This window comes from Hypanus sabinus, chromosome 30 (genome assembly GCF_030144855.1).
Source record: "Hypanus sabinus isolate sHypSab1 chromosome 30, sHypSab1.hap1, whole genome shotgun sequence".
Classification (NCBI taxonomy): Eukaryota; Metazoa; Chordata; class Chondrichthyes; order Myliobatiformes; family Dasyatidae; genus Hypanus; species Hypanus sabinus.
In genome coordinates, this window is record NC_082735.1 from 7389561 (window position 1) to 7409834 (window position 20274).

At 39.9% G+C, this 20274-nt stretch overlaps 1 protein-coding gene across 5 annotated transcripts in view; it reads left to right on the forward strand.

Annotated features, from left to right (window-relative positions):
* nfyc (nuclear transcription factor Y, gamma) overlaps nucleotides 1-20274 on the forward strand; it is a 97977-nt gene that overhangs the window by 67193 nt on the left and 10510 nt on the right. For all 5 annotated transcript variants that reach the window (XM_059954277.1, XM_059954278.1, XM_059954279.1 and 2 more), the window contains exons 6-10: nucleotides 911-1078; nucleotides 2269-2346; nucleotides 6440-6592; nucleotides 14011-14121; nucleotides 16935-17006. In XM_059954277.1, coding sequence (XP_059810260.1) covers nucleotides 911-1078; nucleotides 2269-2346; nucleotides 6440-6592; nucleotides 14011-14121; nucleotides 16935-17006 — 582 coding nt within the window. The remainder of the gene's footprint in view (nucleotides 1-910; nucleotides 1079-2268; nucleotides 2347-6439; nucleotides 6593-14010; nucleotides 14122-16934; nucleotides 17007-20274) is intronic.

The following is a 20274-nucleotide window of genomic DNA, read 5'->3' on the forward strand; positions in this document are numbered from 1 at the left end:
TTAGAGGTTCTGTTAATCTTCTGCTTACATTGACTTGGGCGAGGGGGTGAGAGCAAACTATCTGTGTTGGAAGTATGTGGTGGAACCAGTCAGTATCTGAACATGAAACCAATCATGGAGTGTAAATGTTACAAAAGGCTGAAAATTAAGTCACCAGTGATTGGAACCAGATCCTTCCCAGTTTATTTCTTGACTCTTTTTTTAAATGGGGAAACTATTACCAGGTAATCTAGCTCTAGAAAGCAGTTGCCAAATACCCTTTGAGTTTTAAGGATTTATATGTACATTAGAATCCTAGGTGAAGGATAACACAGGATGCTAATGGGTTTATGTTTGGCATGCCTGATACTCCAAGAAAAGGGGTTATGCACTATTGTGCCTGGGGTACTTCTTTCCAGTATTGCAAAAAGCCAAAATGCAAAAACATGAAAACAGGTGAATGAATAGTAATCAACATCAGACAGTTATTCTGTTTATTGAACCAGTAGTTTTCCTGGTCATTTTTTAAGTGATGTACTTCAATAATGTTGCAGAGAATTTAAGCTTTTGTCAGCAAGTTACCATTCAAGTGATGAAGCCAAGATCCATATTCTTTTGTTTGAGAATATGAAATGGGTAGTTTGCAGCTGCTGATGCTCTTGAGTATCACGTTGGAAGTATGCTGTATGAGGAGGATGTTCCTCAGGTGAGAGCAATGCTTTGTAACCAATTGGTGTGGTGCTGGATATAGCAGCCATATTGTGCCACCATTTTAAGTTTTATGATTGTCACGTGAAAGGAACAGTCAGTGATATGCTACTTTCACGTTTGTAGAACAAAACACCTTTTTATTTTGATGACAGTAGCTTTATTAACAAAAATAGCAGCTGTTCTAACCTCTAAATGTATTTTTTGGGTTTTTGTATGACAGGAGGAAGTCCGCCAGGCAGTTCCAAGCTCTGAGCAAGTGCAGTACTATTTCACATTGGCCCAGCAGCCAACAACGGTGCAAGTACAGGGGCAGCAACAGGGACAAAGCTCCAGTGGCTCAACCATTCAGCCAAGTCAGATCATCATTGGGCAACCACAGCAGGGTCAGGTAGGAAGCAATAAGGATCAGCATAATACTTTGTTAATCAAACTCTTCTAGTTATGATCAGTTCTCCAAAGATTCATTTGAGCTTCAACTGTTTATGATTGTTAATTGTGATCTCATCTCCAGAGCTATTTAGTGACCTTGGTATCTCAGAGATTTGGGGAACTAAGAGTTTGGATTCTTTCTGTTATACTTTTGGAGACCACTACAGAGCATGTTCAATCAACTGAACTCTTCGAGCTGCAGGAACTTTCTCTGCCATTTTGGACTTCAAGTTCTGTGGTTAAAATTGTTGGCATAAAATGCCTCAATTTATCTTAATTTTAATGACTTTCAAAATTTAGTTCATTGATAAGGCCAAATTTAGAATATTGTGTGCAGTTCTGGTCACCGAATTATAGGAAAGATATCAATAAATTAGAGAGAGTGCAGAGACGATTTACTAAGTTGTTACCTGGGTTTCAGCATCTAAGTTACAGAGAAAGGTTGAACAAGTTAGGTCTCTATTCATTGGAGTGTAGAAGGTTGAGGGGGGATTTGATCGAGGTATTTAAAATTTTGAGAGGGATAGATAGAGTTGACGTGAATAGGCTGTTTCCATTGAGAGTAGGGGAGATTCAAACGAGAGGACATGATTTGAGAGTTAGGGGGCAGAAGTTTAAGGGAAACATGAGGGGGTATTTATTTACTCAGAGAGTGATAGCTGTGTGGAATGAGCTTCCTGTAGAAGTAGTAGAGGCCAATTCAGTTGTGTCATTTAAGGTAAAATTGGATAGGTATATGGACAGGAAAGGAGTGGAGGGTTATGGGCTGAGTGCGGGTAGGTAGGACTAGGTGAGATTAAGAGTTCGGCACGGACTAGGAGGGCCGAGATGGCCTGTTTCCGTGCTGTGATTGTTATATGGTTATATATATTTGAACAGCTTGTCATATTCTCATTTTATTGCACCCTTGTATACGTGAAAATCTAAATGATAATTCTTGCATGGACTGTTATTGTTGGCTCAGGAGCTTGCAGGTCACAGCAGATGTCATCTGATCTAACGGAATCTAACATGAGGTCACACTTCACAGGTTAGGTTTACTGGTTGTATGCCATCAGAACCGCAGTATGTGTAATTTCATAAGTAACAGTTTGTTTAAAAAGCCCTTTGGTCTCTGCTGCTCAATGGCTTGAAATGTTGCATCTACAGGTTGTGCAAGGAGCCACTGTCCAACAGTTGCAGCAAGTGCAGGTCGCACAGTCTCAGACTACTGCATCATCCATCACGGTAATGTCCAACTGTAGATCATGTGAACTTTGTTTCTAGCCATAGTTTATGCTGTTATTTGTCTTGGTGTATACATAGCATGGTCCTAATAGATGAATTTCCAGTTTGCCACACCACTGGAATACCTTTCCCAGACATTTTGTCTCCTCTTTAACACAATTCGTATGCTTACATCCGTGAATTTAAATTACCAGTCCTAGAGTCTTGAATTTTCAGATTAGTCTCAGTGCTCCTGTGATTAAGTGTGTGCATACTGGTAAATTATTGTATTTTACAGGTACAGTACCTTATTTATACGAAGATTTGGGTTCAGACATTACGGTGATGCCTATAACCCTCTTTACAATGTTATTTTTAAATTGCACACAACATGCTGAAGAACTCACCAATTTGGGCAATATCTACAGAGGGAAGTGTGCAGCTTTTTGAGTAGTGTTCAATTGACAGCCACCAACTGATACCCACTGTAACAAGCAGACATTCCTACTCTTCCAAACAGGCTGTGTACCTAGAGATCGCAAGTGGAGTTATGGATAGTTTTGTGAATTGTACTGCTACTGAGACATTAAAAGTTTGGTGAGGAGGCAGTAGCTAATACAAAAACCATGCATTAGGAGAAGGGCCTCGGGCTGAAACATGGACTGTTCACTCTTTTCCATAGATGCTGCCTGACGTGCTGAGTTCCTCCAGCATTTTGTCTGTTGCCATATGTATAGGCATTGACATGCAATCCAGTCAAAAGTAGTTTTTGATGAATCAGCACTTTTGGAAATGCATTATTAAATTTTAAATCTGATTTACAAAAACATCAAAATTCAGTTTGAGTTGAGCTGACTAACAAGTGTAGAATTTTAGAATGAGTGGATGACAGAAGCTAGGAAATGAATGAGAATCCTACAGTATGTTTGAAATAGTTAAGCAGTTTCCTTTTTTATTTGAGCATGGAGGTGGATACGATAGGGTCTTTTAAGAGACTTTTGGATAGGTACATTGAGCTTAGAAAAATAGAGGGCTATAGGTAAGCCTAGTAATTTCTGAGGTAGGGGCATGTTCGGCACAACTTTGTGGGCCAAAGGGCCTGTGTTGTGCTGTAGGTTTTCTATGTTTCACTACAGCAGAGAATCAGGCCCTTTGTTCCATCTAGCTCATGGCAGAATAGTACTTCGGCTAGTCCGTCAACCCGCACCTGTACTATAGCCCTCTTTACCTCTTCCATTCATGTTCTTATCCAAACTTCTCTTAAATGTTGACATTGAATGGCACCCACTGCTTTAGCTGGCAGCGCATACTACACTCTCATCACCTTCATAAGAAGTTCTCCCTCATGTTCCCCTTAAATATTTCACCTTTCACCCTTAACCAATGGCCTAGTTCCACTCTCACTGAACCTCAGTGGAAAAAGCCTGCTTGCATTTACCCTATGTATATGCTTCATAAATTTGTATACTTCTATCAAATCTCCCCTCATTCTTCTACACTCCAGGGCATGAAGTCATATCCAATTCAATTTTTGTCTATAACTCAGGTCCTCAAGCTTCTGCAACATACCCGTAAATTTTCTCTGTACTCTTTCAATCTTACTAATATCTTTTCTGTAGATAAATGACCAGAATTATACACAACTCTTAAGTTAGTGGTTGGTCATGTCTAGACTGAACTCCTGCCTCAGCAAGGACCTAAACCCACTGCAATTTGCCTATTGCCACAATAGGTCAATGGCAGACGCAATGGCTCTTCATATGGCTTTAGACCACCTCGACAATACAGTCACATGTCAGGATACACAAAAATTCAACTGTACATGCTGTGGATCAAAGAATACGTACACAACGCTGGAAGAACTCAGCAGGCCAGGCAGCATCCGTGAGAAAAGAGTAGCCAACGTTTTGGGCCGAGACCCTTCTTAGTGCACTGCTCTACACTCTATATACCTATGACTGTGTGGCTAGACACAGCTCAAGTATCATCTATAAATTTGCTGATGATACAGCCATTCTTGGTAGAATCTCAAATAGAGACAAGAGGTTGTACAGGAGTGAGATGTACCAACTAGTGGAGTGGTGTCACAGCAACAACCTTGCACTCAGCATCAGTAAGACAAAAGAACTGATCGTGGACTTCAGGAAGGGTAAGACAAAGGAACAAATACCAATCCTCACAGAAGGATCAGAAGTGGAGAGAGTGAGCAGTTTCAAGTTCCTGGGTGTCAAAAACTATGATGCAGCTATAAAGAAGGCAAGACAACTTTATTAGGATTTTGAAGAGATTTGGTATGTCAACAAAAACTTCTATAGATGTACTGTGGAGAGCATTCTGACAGGCTGCATCACTGTCTGGTATGACGGGGGTTGGGGATGTGTGGCTACTGAACAGGACCGAAGTAAGGTGCAGAGGATTATAAGTTTAGTCGGCTCCATCTTGGGTAGTAGCCTACAAAGTCCCCAGGACATCTTCAAGGAGTGGTGTCTCAGAAAGGCAGTGTCCTTTATTAAGAACCCCCAGCCTCCAGGGCATGCCCTTTTCTCACTGTTACCATCAGGTAGGAGGTGCAGAAGCTTGAAGTCACACACTCAGTGATTCAGGAACAGCTTCTTCCCCTCTGCCATCCGATTCCTAAATGGACATTGAACCTGTGAACACTACCTCACTTTTTTTAATATGTTATTTCTGTTTTTGCATGATTTTTAAAAATCTATTCAATATAAATATACTGGAATTGATTTACTTATTATATTTTTTCTTTTCTAGATTATGTATTGATTGAATTGCTGCTGCTAAGTTAACAAATTTCACAACACATGCCAGTGATAATAAATCTGATCCTGATTAGGCCTCACCAAATTTTGATACAACTGCAACAGAACTTCCTAAGCTTCTAATTGTATTTAAAACAAAATATGCTGGAAATACTCAGCAGGTCAGGTAGCACCCACAGGAAGGGGAAGTGGAGTTAACTTTTTGATGAGAATCTCTCTCAAACAATGCTGGTTGATCTAAGTATTTCCTGCACTTCCTATGTTAAGACCAAGCGCGGCATTGTAGCATAGCAGTTAGTGTAATGCGTAATGCTTTATGGTGCCAGCTGTAAGATCAAGGTACAATTCCTGGCATTCTGTAAGGAATTAGTATGTTCTCTCTGTGAGCAAGTAAGTTTCTTCCAGGTGCTCCAGTTTCCTCCCACCTTGCACTGAAGTATGGGTTAGGATTAGTAAGTTGTGGCATGTTCTGTTGATGCCAGAAGCATGGCATCAAGCTGCAAGCTGCCCCAGCATATCACAACAACATATTTCACTGTATCTTTTGATATTTTGATAAAGTTAATATTTAATCTTTAAGAATAGGTCACCTAAGAGTTGGCCATTTGTCTCCTGTTCCATTGGCTCTTTGACATCATTCCTTCACATGATTCTATCACCTGTAGGTATATAGCTACTTAACTTCCCTCAAACTGTGATGTAACAGTAACCACAATCTATTTTTGATTTTTATTAGGCGATTAACTATTAATCATTATAGCATGGGCTATTTGCTGCTTTAGCATTCCCCTGTAACCAGCTTGATCCCTGATTTGATATCTTATCCAAAAAACAGCATTTCCAAAAGCATCATACTCTGTTGGGGATGACACTGGAATATCAACCTTGATTTTTGTGTAAAGTCCTTTGTAGTGGGGCTTAGGTCTACGGTTTTCTGCCTTCAATTTCCAAGAACTGAACCACTGTAGATACCGAGCTGGAGTTGTTCGTGATGCCTGTGATGTCTGGGATGGAGGTTCGCTGTAGCAATGTCTGGACCATACTTGAAGGTGATTCCATGTCATTAGCAGCAAATGCACACCTATAGAATCTTTGAGCAAATAGATGTTGTCTGTCTTTTTAATTGGTGAAGAAATTGAAATATCCTTTAAGAGTTTTGGCCCATTGTTTATTCCTCTCTTTAGATGCTACCTGACCTGCTGAGTTCCTCGAGTATTTTGTATCTGTTGCTCTGGATTTCCAGTATCTGCAGAATCAATTGTGTTATTTAAAACTACCTGCTTAAACCTTCTTTTCAAAACCACGTACAATGTAAGTAACTTTCTGCCCTGTTACAGAGTGCCCCGGTGACGATGCAGGTTGGAGATGGACAACAGGTGCAGCTTGTGCCGGCACAAAACCAGACGCAGCAGGCTCAGAGCAACTCTGGGCAAACCATGCAGGTGATGCAGCAGATCATCACCAACACTGGAGAGATCCAACAGATACCGGTAAGCACAGTTTTCTGGAACCACCGGTAAAGCAATAAAATAAAGTGATTCTTGGAACAGTTGCTTTCCCCAAATGTCAACAACTGGCAAGATGATTTGCAGTTGGCTTGTATGTGTGGATGAAGGTAGGTAAGATGTTACTTGGTGCCGTGGATTGATGAAATACCAAAGTGGGCACAACCTGAAACTGCTTTTAAGTTACTTCCCATGTTATTGGAGAAGATGGAACATAGAGCAATTTATTTTTGTGCTTTCTCTTTACATGTGTCCACTCCTGAACATGCATGCATAGTAGATGTGCACATGCAGACATAAGTGTATAGACTTTTTTTAAAACCATTCTGAGGTTTTTAACATTGAATTTCCCTGTAAATAAATATTTTTGGGAATGTATAAAAGATGGAAGTAAAGCAAGAATATATAAAAGATGATAGTAAAGCAAGAATATATAAAAGATGATATTACAATCCAAAAATGAAGAACTACATATTTCAAAGTAGAAATATCATTGATGTAGTGTTTACAGTGCTAAATACTTTTTAAAGAGCTGTTGCAATGTGGTCGATTTGTGAAATGCAGACTTTCTCTAATAGCAGTGTATTAGTGAGCAGATAATCTGAGAGAAGCTTTGGAGAGGATGCAAGGGATAGTTCCCTGGTATTTTCTGAAATAACCTCTTGGGACCTTTTACATCCTCATGGAGTAGAGGACCAGATTTCAATTTAATCTCTCATGTCTACCAGTGTGGCACTCCCTAGCTGCTGGGGTGCCAAGATAGATTTTTTTGTGCTAGTCTCAAGTGAAATTTGATCCCACAAACTTTTTGACTTTTGAGGGTCTGCTAATAACTAAGGTGGAACAAAATATTAGATCAATGAGATGAAAGAACAGGGAATGTGACTCTGGAAAAATGAATGAGGAGGAGTTGGCACAGCTCATTAATAAAAGGGCAGGATCAGGACAGTCGTGAGAAATGATCTTGAGTCAAAAGTAAAGATGTAGAATCGGTTAAGCAAACCAGCCGGTTTACTTTGTAGAACCAAGATGATAGCCCAGATTGTAAATCAAAAAATGGGGTCTTCTAAGAATGGTACCACAATAGTCATAATTTTAATCCTTCCATAGATTGGAGAAACCAAATATTCAAGTGTGGTTTTGAAGATTGGTTCGTGGTGTATTTGGTACAGTTTCTTGGGACAATACTTTGTGAAACTAATTGAAGAATACGCCATTTCAAAATCTGGTTATGGTTAATAAAACAGAACAGATTAGTAATCTCCTAGTAAAGGATCCTGGAGAAATAGTGAGAGAATTCTGTTTTGGTTTGGCAGTGAAAAAACTTGGGCAAAATAAAACAGTAACAAAGGAGAAAAATGTGACCAAGAAATATAAAAATAGGTATGGAAGCTTCTGGAAGAATGCAAAAAGAAAGGTAGCTAAACTAAGAATTCACCCCTTCAACGATTACTAAAGAATTAATAAAGAAAGATTTTGTACAATTATTTTGTCTTCCATTACAAGAAAAAATCTGGATGCAAAGAGAGGGAGGAACTGAAAACAATTGTTAGTAGTAGAGGTAAAACTGATGAAGCTGGTTTGATAGGCTGCATGCATGGATTTTAACAGAAGTGGCTGCAGAGAATGTGAAGAGTTCTGCGTTTCTGAAGTTCCCCAGATGAAAGTTGCGGCAGCTTGAAAACTTCAGGTGTGATATTTCCTCTCAAAAGAGGAGGCAAAAAAGCAAAATACACTGCAGTCTCTCACACAAAATACTAGAGAAACTCGGCAGGTCAGACAGCATCTATGGAAGGAAATGAACAGTTGACATTTTGGGCCAAGATCTTTCATCAAGACTGGAAAGGAGATGGGCAGAGTCCAGAAGAAAAGGGTGGAAGTGGGAGCACAAGTTGAGTGATGTGAATTGAGGTTAGCAGGAGAATGCAGGAAGGTGGGGGAGGAGTGAGAATCTGGACTGTAATAGATGGAATAGGCAAAGGCTCTTCTAGGAGAGGACAGCAAGCCATGGATTAAAGGGAAAGGTGGGGAATCAGAGGGAAGAATGTGTGGGTGATGGGTGAATCGTGATTACAGGGGAGATTAAGGTAGTTACGAGGTGTTCACGAGTCAGCAAAGGGAAATCGCCTGCTGGTCCTGTAACTTGACAACTACTGTAGATAACCAGAATCCTAGACCGCAATTTAAAGATTTGAACGCAGAACAGTACAGCACGAGAACAGTAATCCTCAACGTTAGCACTGAACCTGATGCCTGAAATTAAACTAAATCTCTTCTGTCTTTTTAAGATAAACATCCCCCCCATTCCCTGCACACCCATATGTCTGTCTATAACATCATAAGATATAGGAGCAGAATTATGCCATTTGGCCTATTGTGTCTGCTTCACGACTCAATCATGGATGAATTATTGGCCCTCTCAATCCCATTGTCCTGTCTTTTCCCTATAACTTTTAATGCTCTGACTAATCATGAATCTAGCAACCTTTGCTTTAAATATGCCCAGTGGCTTGGCCTCCACAGTCATCTATGGCATGTAATACAGCAGATAGATTACCCAATGGCTAAAGAAGTTACTCCTCATCTCTGTTGCTTGTATGCTGAGGGTGTGCCCTCTGGTGTTAGACTCCCTCACTATTGCAAACATCATCTCCACTCCCTGGGCCATTCAATATTCAGTAGCTTTAGTGAGATCTCTCCTTGTACTTCTAAACTCCAATAAGCGCGGGGCCAGAGCCATCAAATATTCCTCATTTTAACCCTTTCATACCTCTTAAATGCTAATATTGTATCTGCTTTCACCACTTGCCTGTTCTTTAAAAAAAAGCTGCCACACACTTTAAACTTTCCGCCTTCACCTTAAAAGTATGTCATCTGATATTTGGCATATCTGTCCTGGGAAAGCATCTATGCCCCTCATAATTTTATGAACTTCTATCAGGTCTCTCCTCAGCCCCTAACACTTGAAAGAAAGCAACCCTAGTTTATCCAAATTTTCATTATAACTCCTACCCTCTAATCCAGGCAGCAATCTGGTAAGCCCCTTCTGCAATCTTTCCAAAGCTTCCATATTCTTCCTGTAATAGGGTAATCAATATTGCGCACGATAAAGTGTGGCCTAACCAAAGTTAATTGCAACTGCAACTTTCAGAGATAATGGACCTGCATCCCAAGAATCCCCTGTATATCAATGCTGTTAAGGATTCTGTAGTCTCACTACTTTTCCCTTGCATTTGACTTCCTATGTACAACACCTCACACTTGCCCAGGTTAACTTTCTATCTGCCATTTCTCTGCCCAGATCTGTAATTGTTCTATATTCTCCTGTATCCTTTGACAACCTTTTTCCTCTGTCCACAGCTCCTCCACTCTGTATACAGTCCAACTGAAATATATGTGTATATTACAAACAAGAGGTCCCAGTATAACATCGTTGGCCAAGGACCATCAGGCAGAGCAATACCCTTCTACCCTTGCCTGCTGGAAGCCAATTCAAATTCAAATTCTCATAGAACATAGAATAGTACAGCACATTACAGGCCCTTTGGCCCACAATGTTGTGCTGACCCTCAAACCCTGCCTCCCAAATAACCCCCCCACCTTAAATTCCTCCATATACCTGTCTTGTAGCCTCTTAAACTTCACTAGTGTATCTGCCTCCACCACTGACTCAGGCAGTGCATTCCACGCACGAACCACTCTCTGAGTGGGAAAACGTTCCTCTAATATCCCCCTTGAACTTCCCTCCCCTTACCTTAAAGCCATGTCCTCTTGTACTGAGCAGTGGTGCCCTGGGGAAGAGGTGCTGGCTATCCACTCTATTCATTCCTCTTAATATCTTGTACACCTCTGTCATGTCTCCTCTCATCCTCCTTCTCTCCAAAGAGTAAAGCCCCAGCTCCCTTAATCTCTGATCATAATGCATACTCTCTAAACCAGGCAGCATCCTGATAAATCACCTCTGTACCCTTTCCAATGCTTCCACATCCTTCCTATACTGAGGCGACCAGAACTGGACACAGTACTCCAAGTGTGGCCTAACCAGAGTTTTATAGAGCTGCATCATTACATCGCAACTCTTAAACTCTGTCCCTCGACTTATGAAATCTAACACCCCATAAGCTTTCTTAACTACCCTATCTACCTGTGAGGCAACTTTCAGGGATCTGTGAACATGTACCCCCAGATCCCTCTGCTCCTCCACACTACCAAGTATCCTGCCATTTACTTTGTGCTCTGCCTTGGAGTTTGTCCTTCCAAAGTGTACCACCTCACACTATGGGTCCCATGCAACTTAATATTCTGGATCACCATTCCCTGAAGGACCTTGTGAAATGCCTTACGAAAATCTATGTAGGCAACACCTACTCTTATTGATCACCTTCGTCACTTCCTCAAAAAGTTCAATCAAATTTGTAAGACATGACCTACAGTGCACAAATTAGACCAAGTGTAAATCCTATTTCTAAGAATACTCTCCACTATTGATATAAGGCTCACCATCTGATAATACCCTTGATTATCCCTGCTTCCTTTGTTAAACAAAGGAACAACACTGGCTAAAGTCCTTGGGGACCTTGCCTGTTGCTGGTGATGATCCTAAAGATCTTTATTGAGACCTCAGCAATCTCCTCCTTTGCTTCTTTCTATAAGATAGGGTATATTTAATCAAGCCACAGGGAGCTATTTGCATTGTTGTTTAAAGACCTAGCATCACCATCTTCTAAATACATTAGCACATTAGTGTGCTCTACACTATTCTCACTAACTTCCATGACATTCTCCATGGAGAATGCCAAGGCAAAATACAATAGTCACTCATCCACATCTTCGGATTCCAAGCACAGATATCCCCCCTTTATCCTTGTGTTCCTACCCTCTCTGTTATACTCATGTCTTTAATGAGAATATAAAATGCAAAATACAAAGTATTGGAGGAACCCAACAAAGCTAGTGGCATCTATGAAGGGCAATGGACAATCAGTGATTTGGTTCAAAATCCTTTATCAGGACTGAAGCCTTGTAAAAGGTTTTTGTATCAATGAGGACACCTCATTTTCAGCTTCAGAGTATAAACCAAATCTTAATTTTTCCTCAGAGCAAATTTCGTTCTAACAAACAATCCCATGAATCTTTGTTATAGTCACTCCTTTAAAATACACTCAGTGGTCACTTTATTAGGTACACCTCTTATATATGCTCATTAATGTTAAAAAAAAACAACTTATCTGTCTATCATGTGGCAGCAACTTTACATATAAAAGCATGCAGAAATGGCCCAAGAGGTTTATTTGTTGTTCAGACTAAACATCAGAATGGAGGAGAAGTGACTTTAACCAAGGAATGATTGTTGGTGCCAAATCGGGTGGTTTGAGTATTTATCAATCTGCCGACTCTTGGGATTTTTATGCACAATATTCTCTTGAGTTTGTAAAAAAAAAAAGATAGTGACAGTTCTGTGGGTAAAAATACTTTGTAAATGAGAGGGGTCAGAGGAGAATGGCCATACTGGTTCAAGCTGACTGGAAAGTGACAGTAACTCCAACATGAGCATCTCTGAACACACTACGCGTCGACCCTTGAAGTGGATGGGCTACAGCAGCTGAAGGCAACACTGGGTTCCACTTCTGCACCTAATAAAGCTGAGAGAATAGACCAGTGCATAGCATTTAAGGTACAGACTATAGGACCTGTACTAAATTCTCTCACAGTAAGCTGCAATATTCCATTTGTTTCCAAATTGTTTATTGTGCCTGTGTGTTAACATTAATTTCTAGTGAGTCACGTACAGAAACATTTGAGGTACTTATGAAAACCAACACATTTCAGACTACTAATTGCCTGTTTCATCTACCACATTTTCAACTATTTTGTGCTCTAATCCCTTTCAATTAGAAGTAAGATAACCATGTGCCTTTTCACAGTGGTTCTGGCTAATTGGGGCACATTGGGACCAGTACATTTTGGCCCAATTCAGTGGCTGCCTCAGTTAGCTGAAGTTTCTTGGAAATGGTTACAAAGTATAAAAATACAAAAAAATTATGAATTTAAGTGATATTTAAAAAAAAAGGCTAGCAATACTACTATAGTACTATAATGCTGTATTAGTTCCTAAAATTTAGTGACAGCGGTGTTCAGCCAGTGTACCCTGCTATGTTCTTTTGACTGTAAATAAGCAAAATCAGCACACACCAAGTGCAGATTGCTACCTCTGAACCTGATAGTGTTGCATTTTTTTTTCTTTAAGAGATGTCCCAAATAGCAGCTGCCTTGATTAACTGATGGCCCAATTAACCAGAATCCATTGTCTTTTCAATTAACAAGATCTCTTGGTACATAAAGTTACTATTCTCATTTTATAAGCAAAGATGCTTCTGTTCTTTCTGTAAATCAATGGTATGGATTCCAAAAATTGACCTCAGCAAATTAAATGCAGACAATTGTAGACACAGAACACATCATGGAAACTAGCCACCTCTCTGTGCACTCTGTCTACACTTCTTGCAACCTCAGTAAAGCAGCCAGCATAATCAAAGAGCCCATCTATCCCCGGCATTCTCTCTCTCCCCTCTTTTACGGAGCAAAAGATAGAAAAGCCGGATAGCATGTGCCAACAGGCTCAAGGACAGCTTCTACTGCACTGTAAATAGATGTATAAATAATTCCCTGGAACATTAAGTGGACTCTTAACTTCACAATCTATCTAATTATGATATTGCACCTTACACTGCTCTTTCTCTATGCTGTTAGAGTTCGTTCTGCATTGTTTTACCTTGTTTATTGCATTGTTCATGATTTTATCTGTATGGACAGTATGTAAAGCAAGCTTTTCATTGTATTTGTGACAATAAAATGCCAATTCCTAATATTGACTGGTCTCCACATCTGTCATATGGAGTTAGACAAAAAGATCTTTGCCTTGGTTCAGTAGATTTTGCCCAAGCTTGCGTATGTGAGCATGGGACCACAGAGGTCAATGCCCGTGGAATAGGATCCCAGCAAAAGTATTCTGTTCAGACAAGAAATCTAACATGTATCTCAAAATACTTCTACATGAAGTTCAAGTTACTGCAGGAACGCTGCTGCCTTTAGTAATGAAACGTATGAGAATTGTGGATTTTTAAGGGATGTGTGTGCTAAATTGCTCAGAAGCTCTGGACAGAAATAATAGTTACCACAAATATTTGACTAGTATTTCATTAGATCATACAAAAATGGTCTTGGTATGTAACAGCAGAATATTCTAAACTGGATGTTCTGAGAAAATTACAGTTTACGATTTGTTGCATTTAATAGAAAGATATTTTGAAATGTTAGTTGTGTTTAGTTTGCAAGGTACTGAATTTGTCATCTTCTGTTAAGCTGACAACAGAATTGAGTTTCCATCCATTTGTGATCCTCAGGTGCAGTTGAATGCCGGGCAGCTGCAGTATATTCGTTTGGCTCAGCCTGTATCTGGAGCTCAAGTGGTACAGGGACAGATCCAGACTCTTACCCCAGGCAATCCACAGCAGGTAGGCGTGTGGTTCATAATGCCTCCTAGTCTTGGTGACTGAATGTTTTGTTATAGGCAACCAGATGTGTTTGTTAATTGACTTTATTGGAGCTGATTGCAAACAATACCATTCCACAATGTTGCAGAAAAAATGCTGGACTTTAGACTTCTGATTTCAGTGACACTTCTGTTGGCATCATCGGAGTTCCTGATCATTAAGAAACAATTAGTAAATGTAAAAAATTGGCATATTTTCTGGTGTTCACTTTGTCAAAAGGAAAAATGGTGGCCCAGGTTAGTTCTAATGTATTTATTATTGGAAACCACTTCTTTCCCAGAGTATTTAATATGATTATTGTCCTATGGTTCTGAAATTTGTACAAGCCATTCCCAGGTTTTGAACCCTCAAGATGTGGACACCCCTACATACAAATAAGCATCCACGATGCTGTTAAATTCAAAATTTGTCTCTCTCTTTTTTGATGACACATCTTACAATATTTTGGAGATATGGTCATAGGTTGTAGGATAGAGTGTATACTTTCCAATTTATGGACACAATCAACTTGTGGACATTTGTAAAATCAGATCTCACTTGTTCTTTGGGAATGACTTGTAGTTCTGTTAAAGGCATGATCACTGACCATGGAGCTTGAACAGTGAAATTTTACCTATGGTTTCTGGAGTGAATATAATTGGACACTAATTATATCTATGAAGCTTTTAACATTTGGTTTATAGGGACACACGAGCTTTGTAACTATTTTCTCAGTGTAATTAGAATCATTAAGCACAGAAATAGTCCCTTTCATCCTACCATTTCTATGCACATCATTGTACCTATCTATACTAGTACTGTTTGTCTTCATTGACTCGATAGTCTTCAATGCCTTGGCTATCTGTGTGCTTGCTGCAATGTTTCTTAGATGTTGCCTTCACCATGTCCCCTCTGGTAGCATGTTCCAGATGTCAATCACTGTGTGGGAAAACTGTTCTAAATCTCGTTTTCACTTTAAACCAAACGTATTGATGATAGACAGGAATGTTTGACAAGGTTCCCCTGACTGCTTTCAATGAAATTTTGTCAAAAGTGAGTGGAGAAACTGTTGGCTCTTCTTCATCCAGTAGAGTAAACTACCGTAGCATTGTGGTTAGTGCGACACTATTATAGCTAAGGGCATCTGAGTTTGGAGTTCAGTCCTGGCGTCCTCCCCATTGGAACACATGGGCTTCCTCTGGGTGCTCAGTCCAAAGACATACCAGTTTGTAGGCTAGTTGGTCATTATAGATTATCCCATCATTAGATAGGTATTGCTGGTGGCACAGCTTGTATAACTAGAAGGACCTATACTATACTGTATCTATAAATAAATTTATTAATAAACAGCACAGTAGATGCTAGAAATCTAAAATAAAATTGCCAAATGTTGGATGCTTTGAGCAGGTCAGTCAGCAAATCTGGAAAGTGAACTGGTTAACACTTTGTGTTGAAGACTCTTGAAACTAACTAACTCTCCCAGTGCTTTAGATCTGATTAAGTTCCAGAGTGAAGGGGGATATGGATAAGACAAAGGCAATGCCACGGAAAGGGTGAGGCTGGTGTTGCCAAGGAAATATGCTAACAGAGTTATGTTTGATAGATATAGAATGCAGAGGCAGTTAGAAAGGAAGCAAAGGGAGGGACATGTACAAGCTGTGAATGCAAATCAGAACTCTTATAGAGAACCAAAATCAAGGGGAGAATGCTGAAAATAAACAGCAGATCAGACAATTAGTGGAGAGAAATACTGAGTTAACATCGGAGATAATCTTACAGGCTTTTTGTAAATAGCATTTCACAAAAGCTTCACCCTAGCAGTTGTATGCCTTTTATTCTAATCATCCTTTCTCTACCTTCCCTGCTACTTAAAAGCCAGGTTGTTTTCTCATTTTCCAGTTCTGATGTGTGGTTCTTGACCTGAAGCATTAACTGTACTACTTCTACAAATGCTACCTGGTTTATTGAAAGTTCACAGCATTTTGTTTTTATTGTCCTTAAGATAACTAAACATGTGCATTTGTTCCACGTCTATAATCCTGAGGTCGAAATGATTAAATAGAAAGAATAACCTTGGCAATTGGCATTTTGGGTAATAAATCAGCTTGCAAATCCAAGGAATGCTGGCAATATTATTTTGGAAGGAAAAATGATTACAGACAAAATAATTAGTAAATGATAGAAATTTACTGTGCTTTTATTACATTGTATTTGCCTGTGCTGCTATGCACCAGTAAACGGTGATGCTTGCTTCATTGAACATTGTAAACTAAAATGGTTTTTCTCTGATTTGCTAGCTCCTGCAGGAAACTAATTGCTGCAATTGAGAATTTCCTGCAATTAATGATTTCCTAACTAATGTTCACGTTAATAGGCCTGAGATGAAGGCCAAAATCAAAGTTCATGAACTTTGAATTGTTGAGTTTACTAGTCACAGAACTACTAGTGCTTTATACCAATTCCCTTCCCATCATTGAAGGTGAGAAAGAAAAAAACACATTCCTTCCCTGAAGATATGACAGAAATGCCTGGCTCTGAGGTGATTACAAAGATGAATGCCTGGCCTTGTAGTGAGTAGGTGTTTCCCCACAGGGGAATTGCAGCTAAATAGATACCCTGTTTGTGTATGATCCGCTGTTGAGTGAGGAATTGGGTCACCTTGGTGCTATGCAGCAGAATGCTGTTTAATCCAGAGGACTGGTGAATAACTATAGAGTGTAAACAGAAATCTTGACTGGCTGCTGCTTTCTCTATTTGTATCCTGCTTAGGTAATTTGTTCTCACTTGTATTTTAGGTTGGTCAAGCAGAGGTTCAACAGGGTCAGCAGCAGCAGCAGCAACAATACAACCAGTTTACTGATGGGCAGGTATGCTGATATGCTTACTGATCAGGGTTAACTTTATTTCCATGAATTGTATCAGAAACATAACTTGCAGCCATTGTGTTTTGGTGCATCCAGCAACATATAGTCCCACATTTTCAGATGGAATTTAAGTATCACAGATCTTTCTGTACTAGAGTTCATAGTTTTACAACTGTTTTGAAAGTTAGAGTCACAGATGATCTGAAATGTTGACTGGCTGCTTTTTGTGTTTGTATTTTGATTGTTACAGGTCAAAAACAATTAATTAATGCCTTTCCTCTTGATCTGTTACCTAATGTGTAAAGTTCTCACCTTGTAAGAATTGTGAGGATCGTTGCCTGAAATGCAACAGGATAAGAGCTATTAAACTTGTACAGAATTATTGTCACACACAAATGAGCTTGCTATTTACAGTGTTAGGAATAAAACTGGATTTGCCATTTATAATATGGTAACAACAGTCATCCCCCTTCCCACAGCATTAAAATTGTGAGCTGCTGCCCTTTCCTCCGTCGTGATTTTGTGAATGAACTCATTTGAGTTAATTTTGTGTCTGAGGATATAGTCAGTCATGTACTGGAGCAATAGACTGTGATGGGATTCTCATGGCATTTTGGAACCACTCAAACAAGCTACTTCTGTGGTCTCCATTACAGCCTGATGTCTTTCCCCCAGGGCTTCTCCCATGCTGTACAAATAATGCCTGTGAAGTACTATAACATATTACTCTCTTGTTGACCCTGTTTTGTTTTCTCTTTCAAATAGTGAACAAGGTACTTAATCAGTGATTCAGTGTGATTCTTAAACTTCCTGTTTTCCACTACTTCCGGGTACATAATCCAAGTCAACAAGATGTGTTCTTAGTCAGTGAGAAAGAAGGACTTGCACTGTGCTTGTAGTCCACTTATTACCAACCTAGCAGAATTGTAAAACTTGAAATGTCACATTTCTAATACTACATGTACATGTGCTCTGCACACGTGCGCAGTGCAGTGACATTCAGGTCTGGTGACCAGGTAAGATACAGGAGGTCCAGGTATGATCTCTGGAAAACTACCTTCTGTGTAAAGTACCAATTCCATATCAAGCTTGAATCACTCAAAGATGCTCGACTACTGTGGCAGGACTTGAATGCTGTTACCTCTTTCAAAGTGAAACCAAATGACATAGGTGACAACAAGACTTCACTCCCAGATGAGCTCAATGCCTTCTATGCTCACTTGGACTGTCAAAACATGGAGGAACCATCAACAGTTCCCACAACCCCCAATGACCCTGAAATTTGAGTCTCTGAGGCCAACATGAAAGCATCCTTTAGGAGGGTGAACTCTCAGAAAGCATCTGGCCTAGATGGGATACCTGGCCGAGTACTGAAGACGTGTGCTGATCAACTGGCTGGAGTGTTCACCAATATCTTTAACCTCTCACTTTGACAGTCTGAGGTACCCACCTGCTTCAAGGAGGCATCAGTAATACTGGTGCCTCCAAAGAATGTGGTAACCCACCTCAACTGCTATTTTCCAGTGTGATGAAGTGCTATGAGAGATTATGAAGCTTATCAACTCCTATCTGACAAGTGACTTGGAGCTACTCCAATTTGTTTACAGTCACAACAGGTCCTCAGTAGATGTCGCTTAATTGGCTCTTCACTCAAACCTGGAAAATCTGGATCCCTTTGAACAAATCAAAGTTGGTGTTATCAGTATATAGGAGGGAGAGTGAAAATCTAGCCAAATGATGCAGAACAACAATCTCTAACTCAATATCAGCAAGACCAAGGAGCTGATTATTGACTGCAGGAGGAGGAAGCAGGAGATTCATGAGCCAGTCCTCATTGGGGGATCAGAGGTGGAGAGGGTCAGCAACTTTAAATTCCTCAGTGTTATAATTTCTGTTATAATGTTCTGGGTCCAGCAAGTAAATGCTATCATAAAGAGAGCACGGCAGTGTCTATTTCCTATGGAGTTGGTGAAGATACGGTATGACTTCTAAAACTTGGACAAACCTCTATAGATTTGTGGTGGAGTGTGTATTGACTGGTTGCATTACAGCCTGATATGGAAACAACAGTGCACTTGAATGGAAAATACTATGAAAAGTAGTGGATGCAGCCCAGTCCATCACGATGTCAAAAGTACATCAGGATGTACTTCAGGACATCAGGATGTCCCCACTATTGAGCACATCTACACAGAATGTTGTCACAGGAAAGCAGCATCCATCATATACAACATATCCATCATACATATATATCTCTCTAAGGCATTGAAGACTTTTTGCATAGTACTGTATTTGTCAACATGGAGCCCAGACCTGCATTTATAAATCTGGCAGAGCAAAGGCTGTTAGGAATGGTAAGGGTGGGACAGATGTGAGACAGGTACAGACACACCCAGCCATGAGACACCAGACAAAGGTCATTTGTTTCCAAGCATTTGGTTTATTAATCATGGAATGTCTGTCTGGTGCTTCCTGCTCCCTTCGCCCTTCCTTTCCCTTTTTCTCAACTATGATTCTCCTCTCTGTCCACACACACATCATGAAATTTGTGTTTTATTTTTGCTGCAGTACAGTGTAATACATAAAATTGCTACAGTACTGTGCACCCTACCTATATGTATGTGCCTAAGACTTTTCCACAGTACTGTATCTACTTTATAATTTACTTTGAACATGTGACAAGTGCCCCAAGCAGCAGTCTGACCATAACTAGATAATATATTTTACTGTTTTTACTGGGACGGAAAATATTAGTGAGGACACCAATTGTAGCTCTTCAAAATATTGGCCTGGAAAGGACAGATGTGACCTTAGTTTAAAATTTCTCCAAAAGACTACACCTCAGATATGTAGGAATCCTTCAGTGTTGACTGATCAAGAACTGACAATTGAGTCTCTGGAATGGAAATGTTACCCAGTAGTTTCTTGTTCAAGAAAGACAGCTTTTATTTACTACTTGGGATGTAGGCATTACTAACAGGGCTTGTCTTTTAATTACCCTTGTAGGTGGTTTGGAGCTGAACCACTGTTTTGAAATGTTGTGGTTCCACAAGACAGCTGACATTTTTCAGAGCAAATCCCAACCATTTTTTCTGGGCTTCATCTTGTAAACTTGATGAAAGAAGTACTTGGATAGGGATAGGAATAGGAAAGGCCTAGAGGGATATGAGCCAAACATGGGAAAGTGGATATTTTAGCCAGTTGGTCCAAAGGGTCCATTCCGTGCTATATGACTTTTAAGTTTTAAGTACAAGCTGTTGATCTGATATTG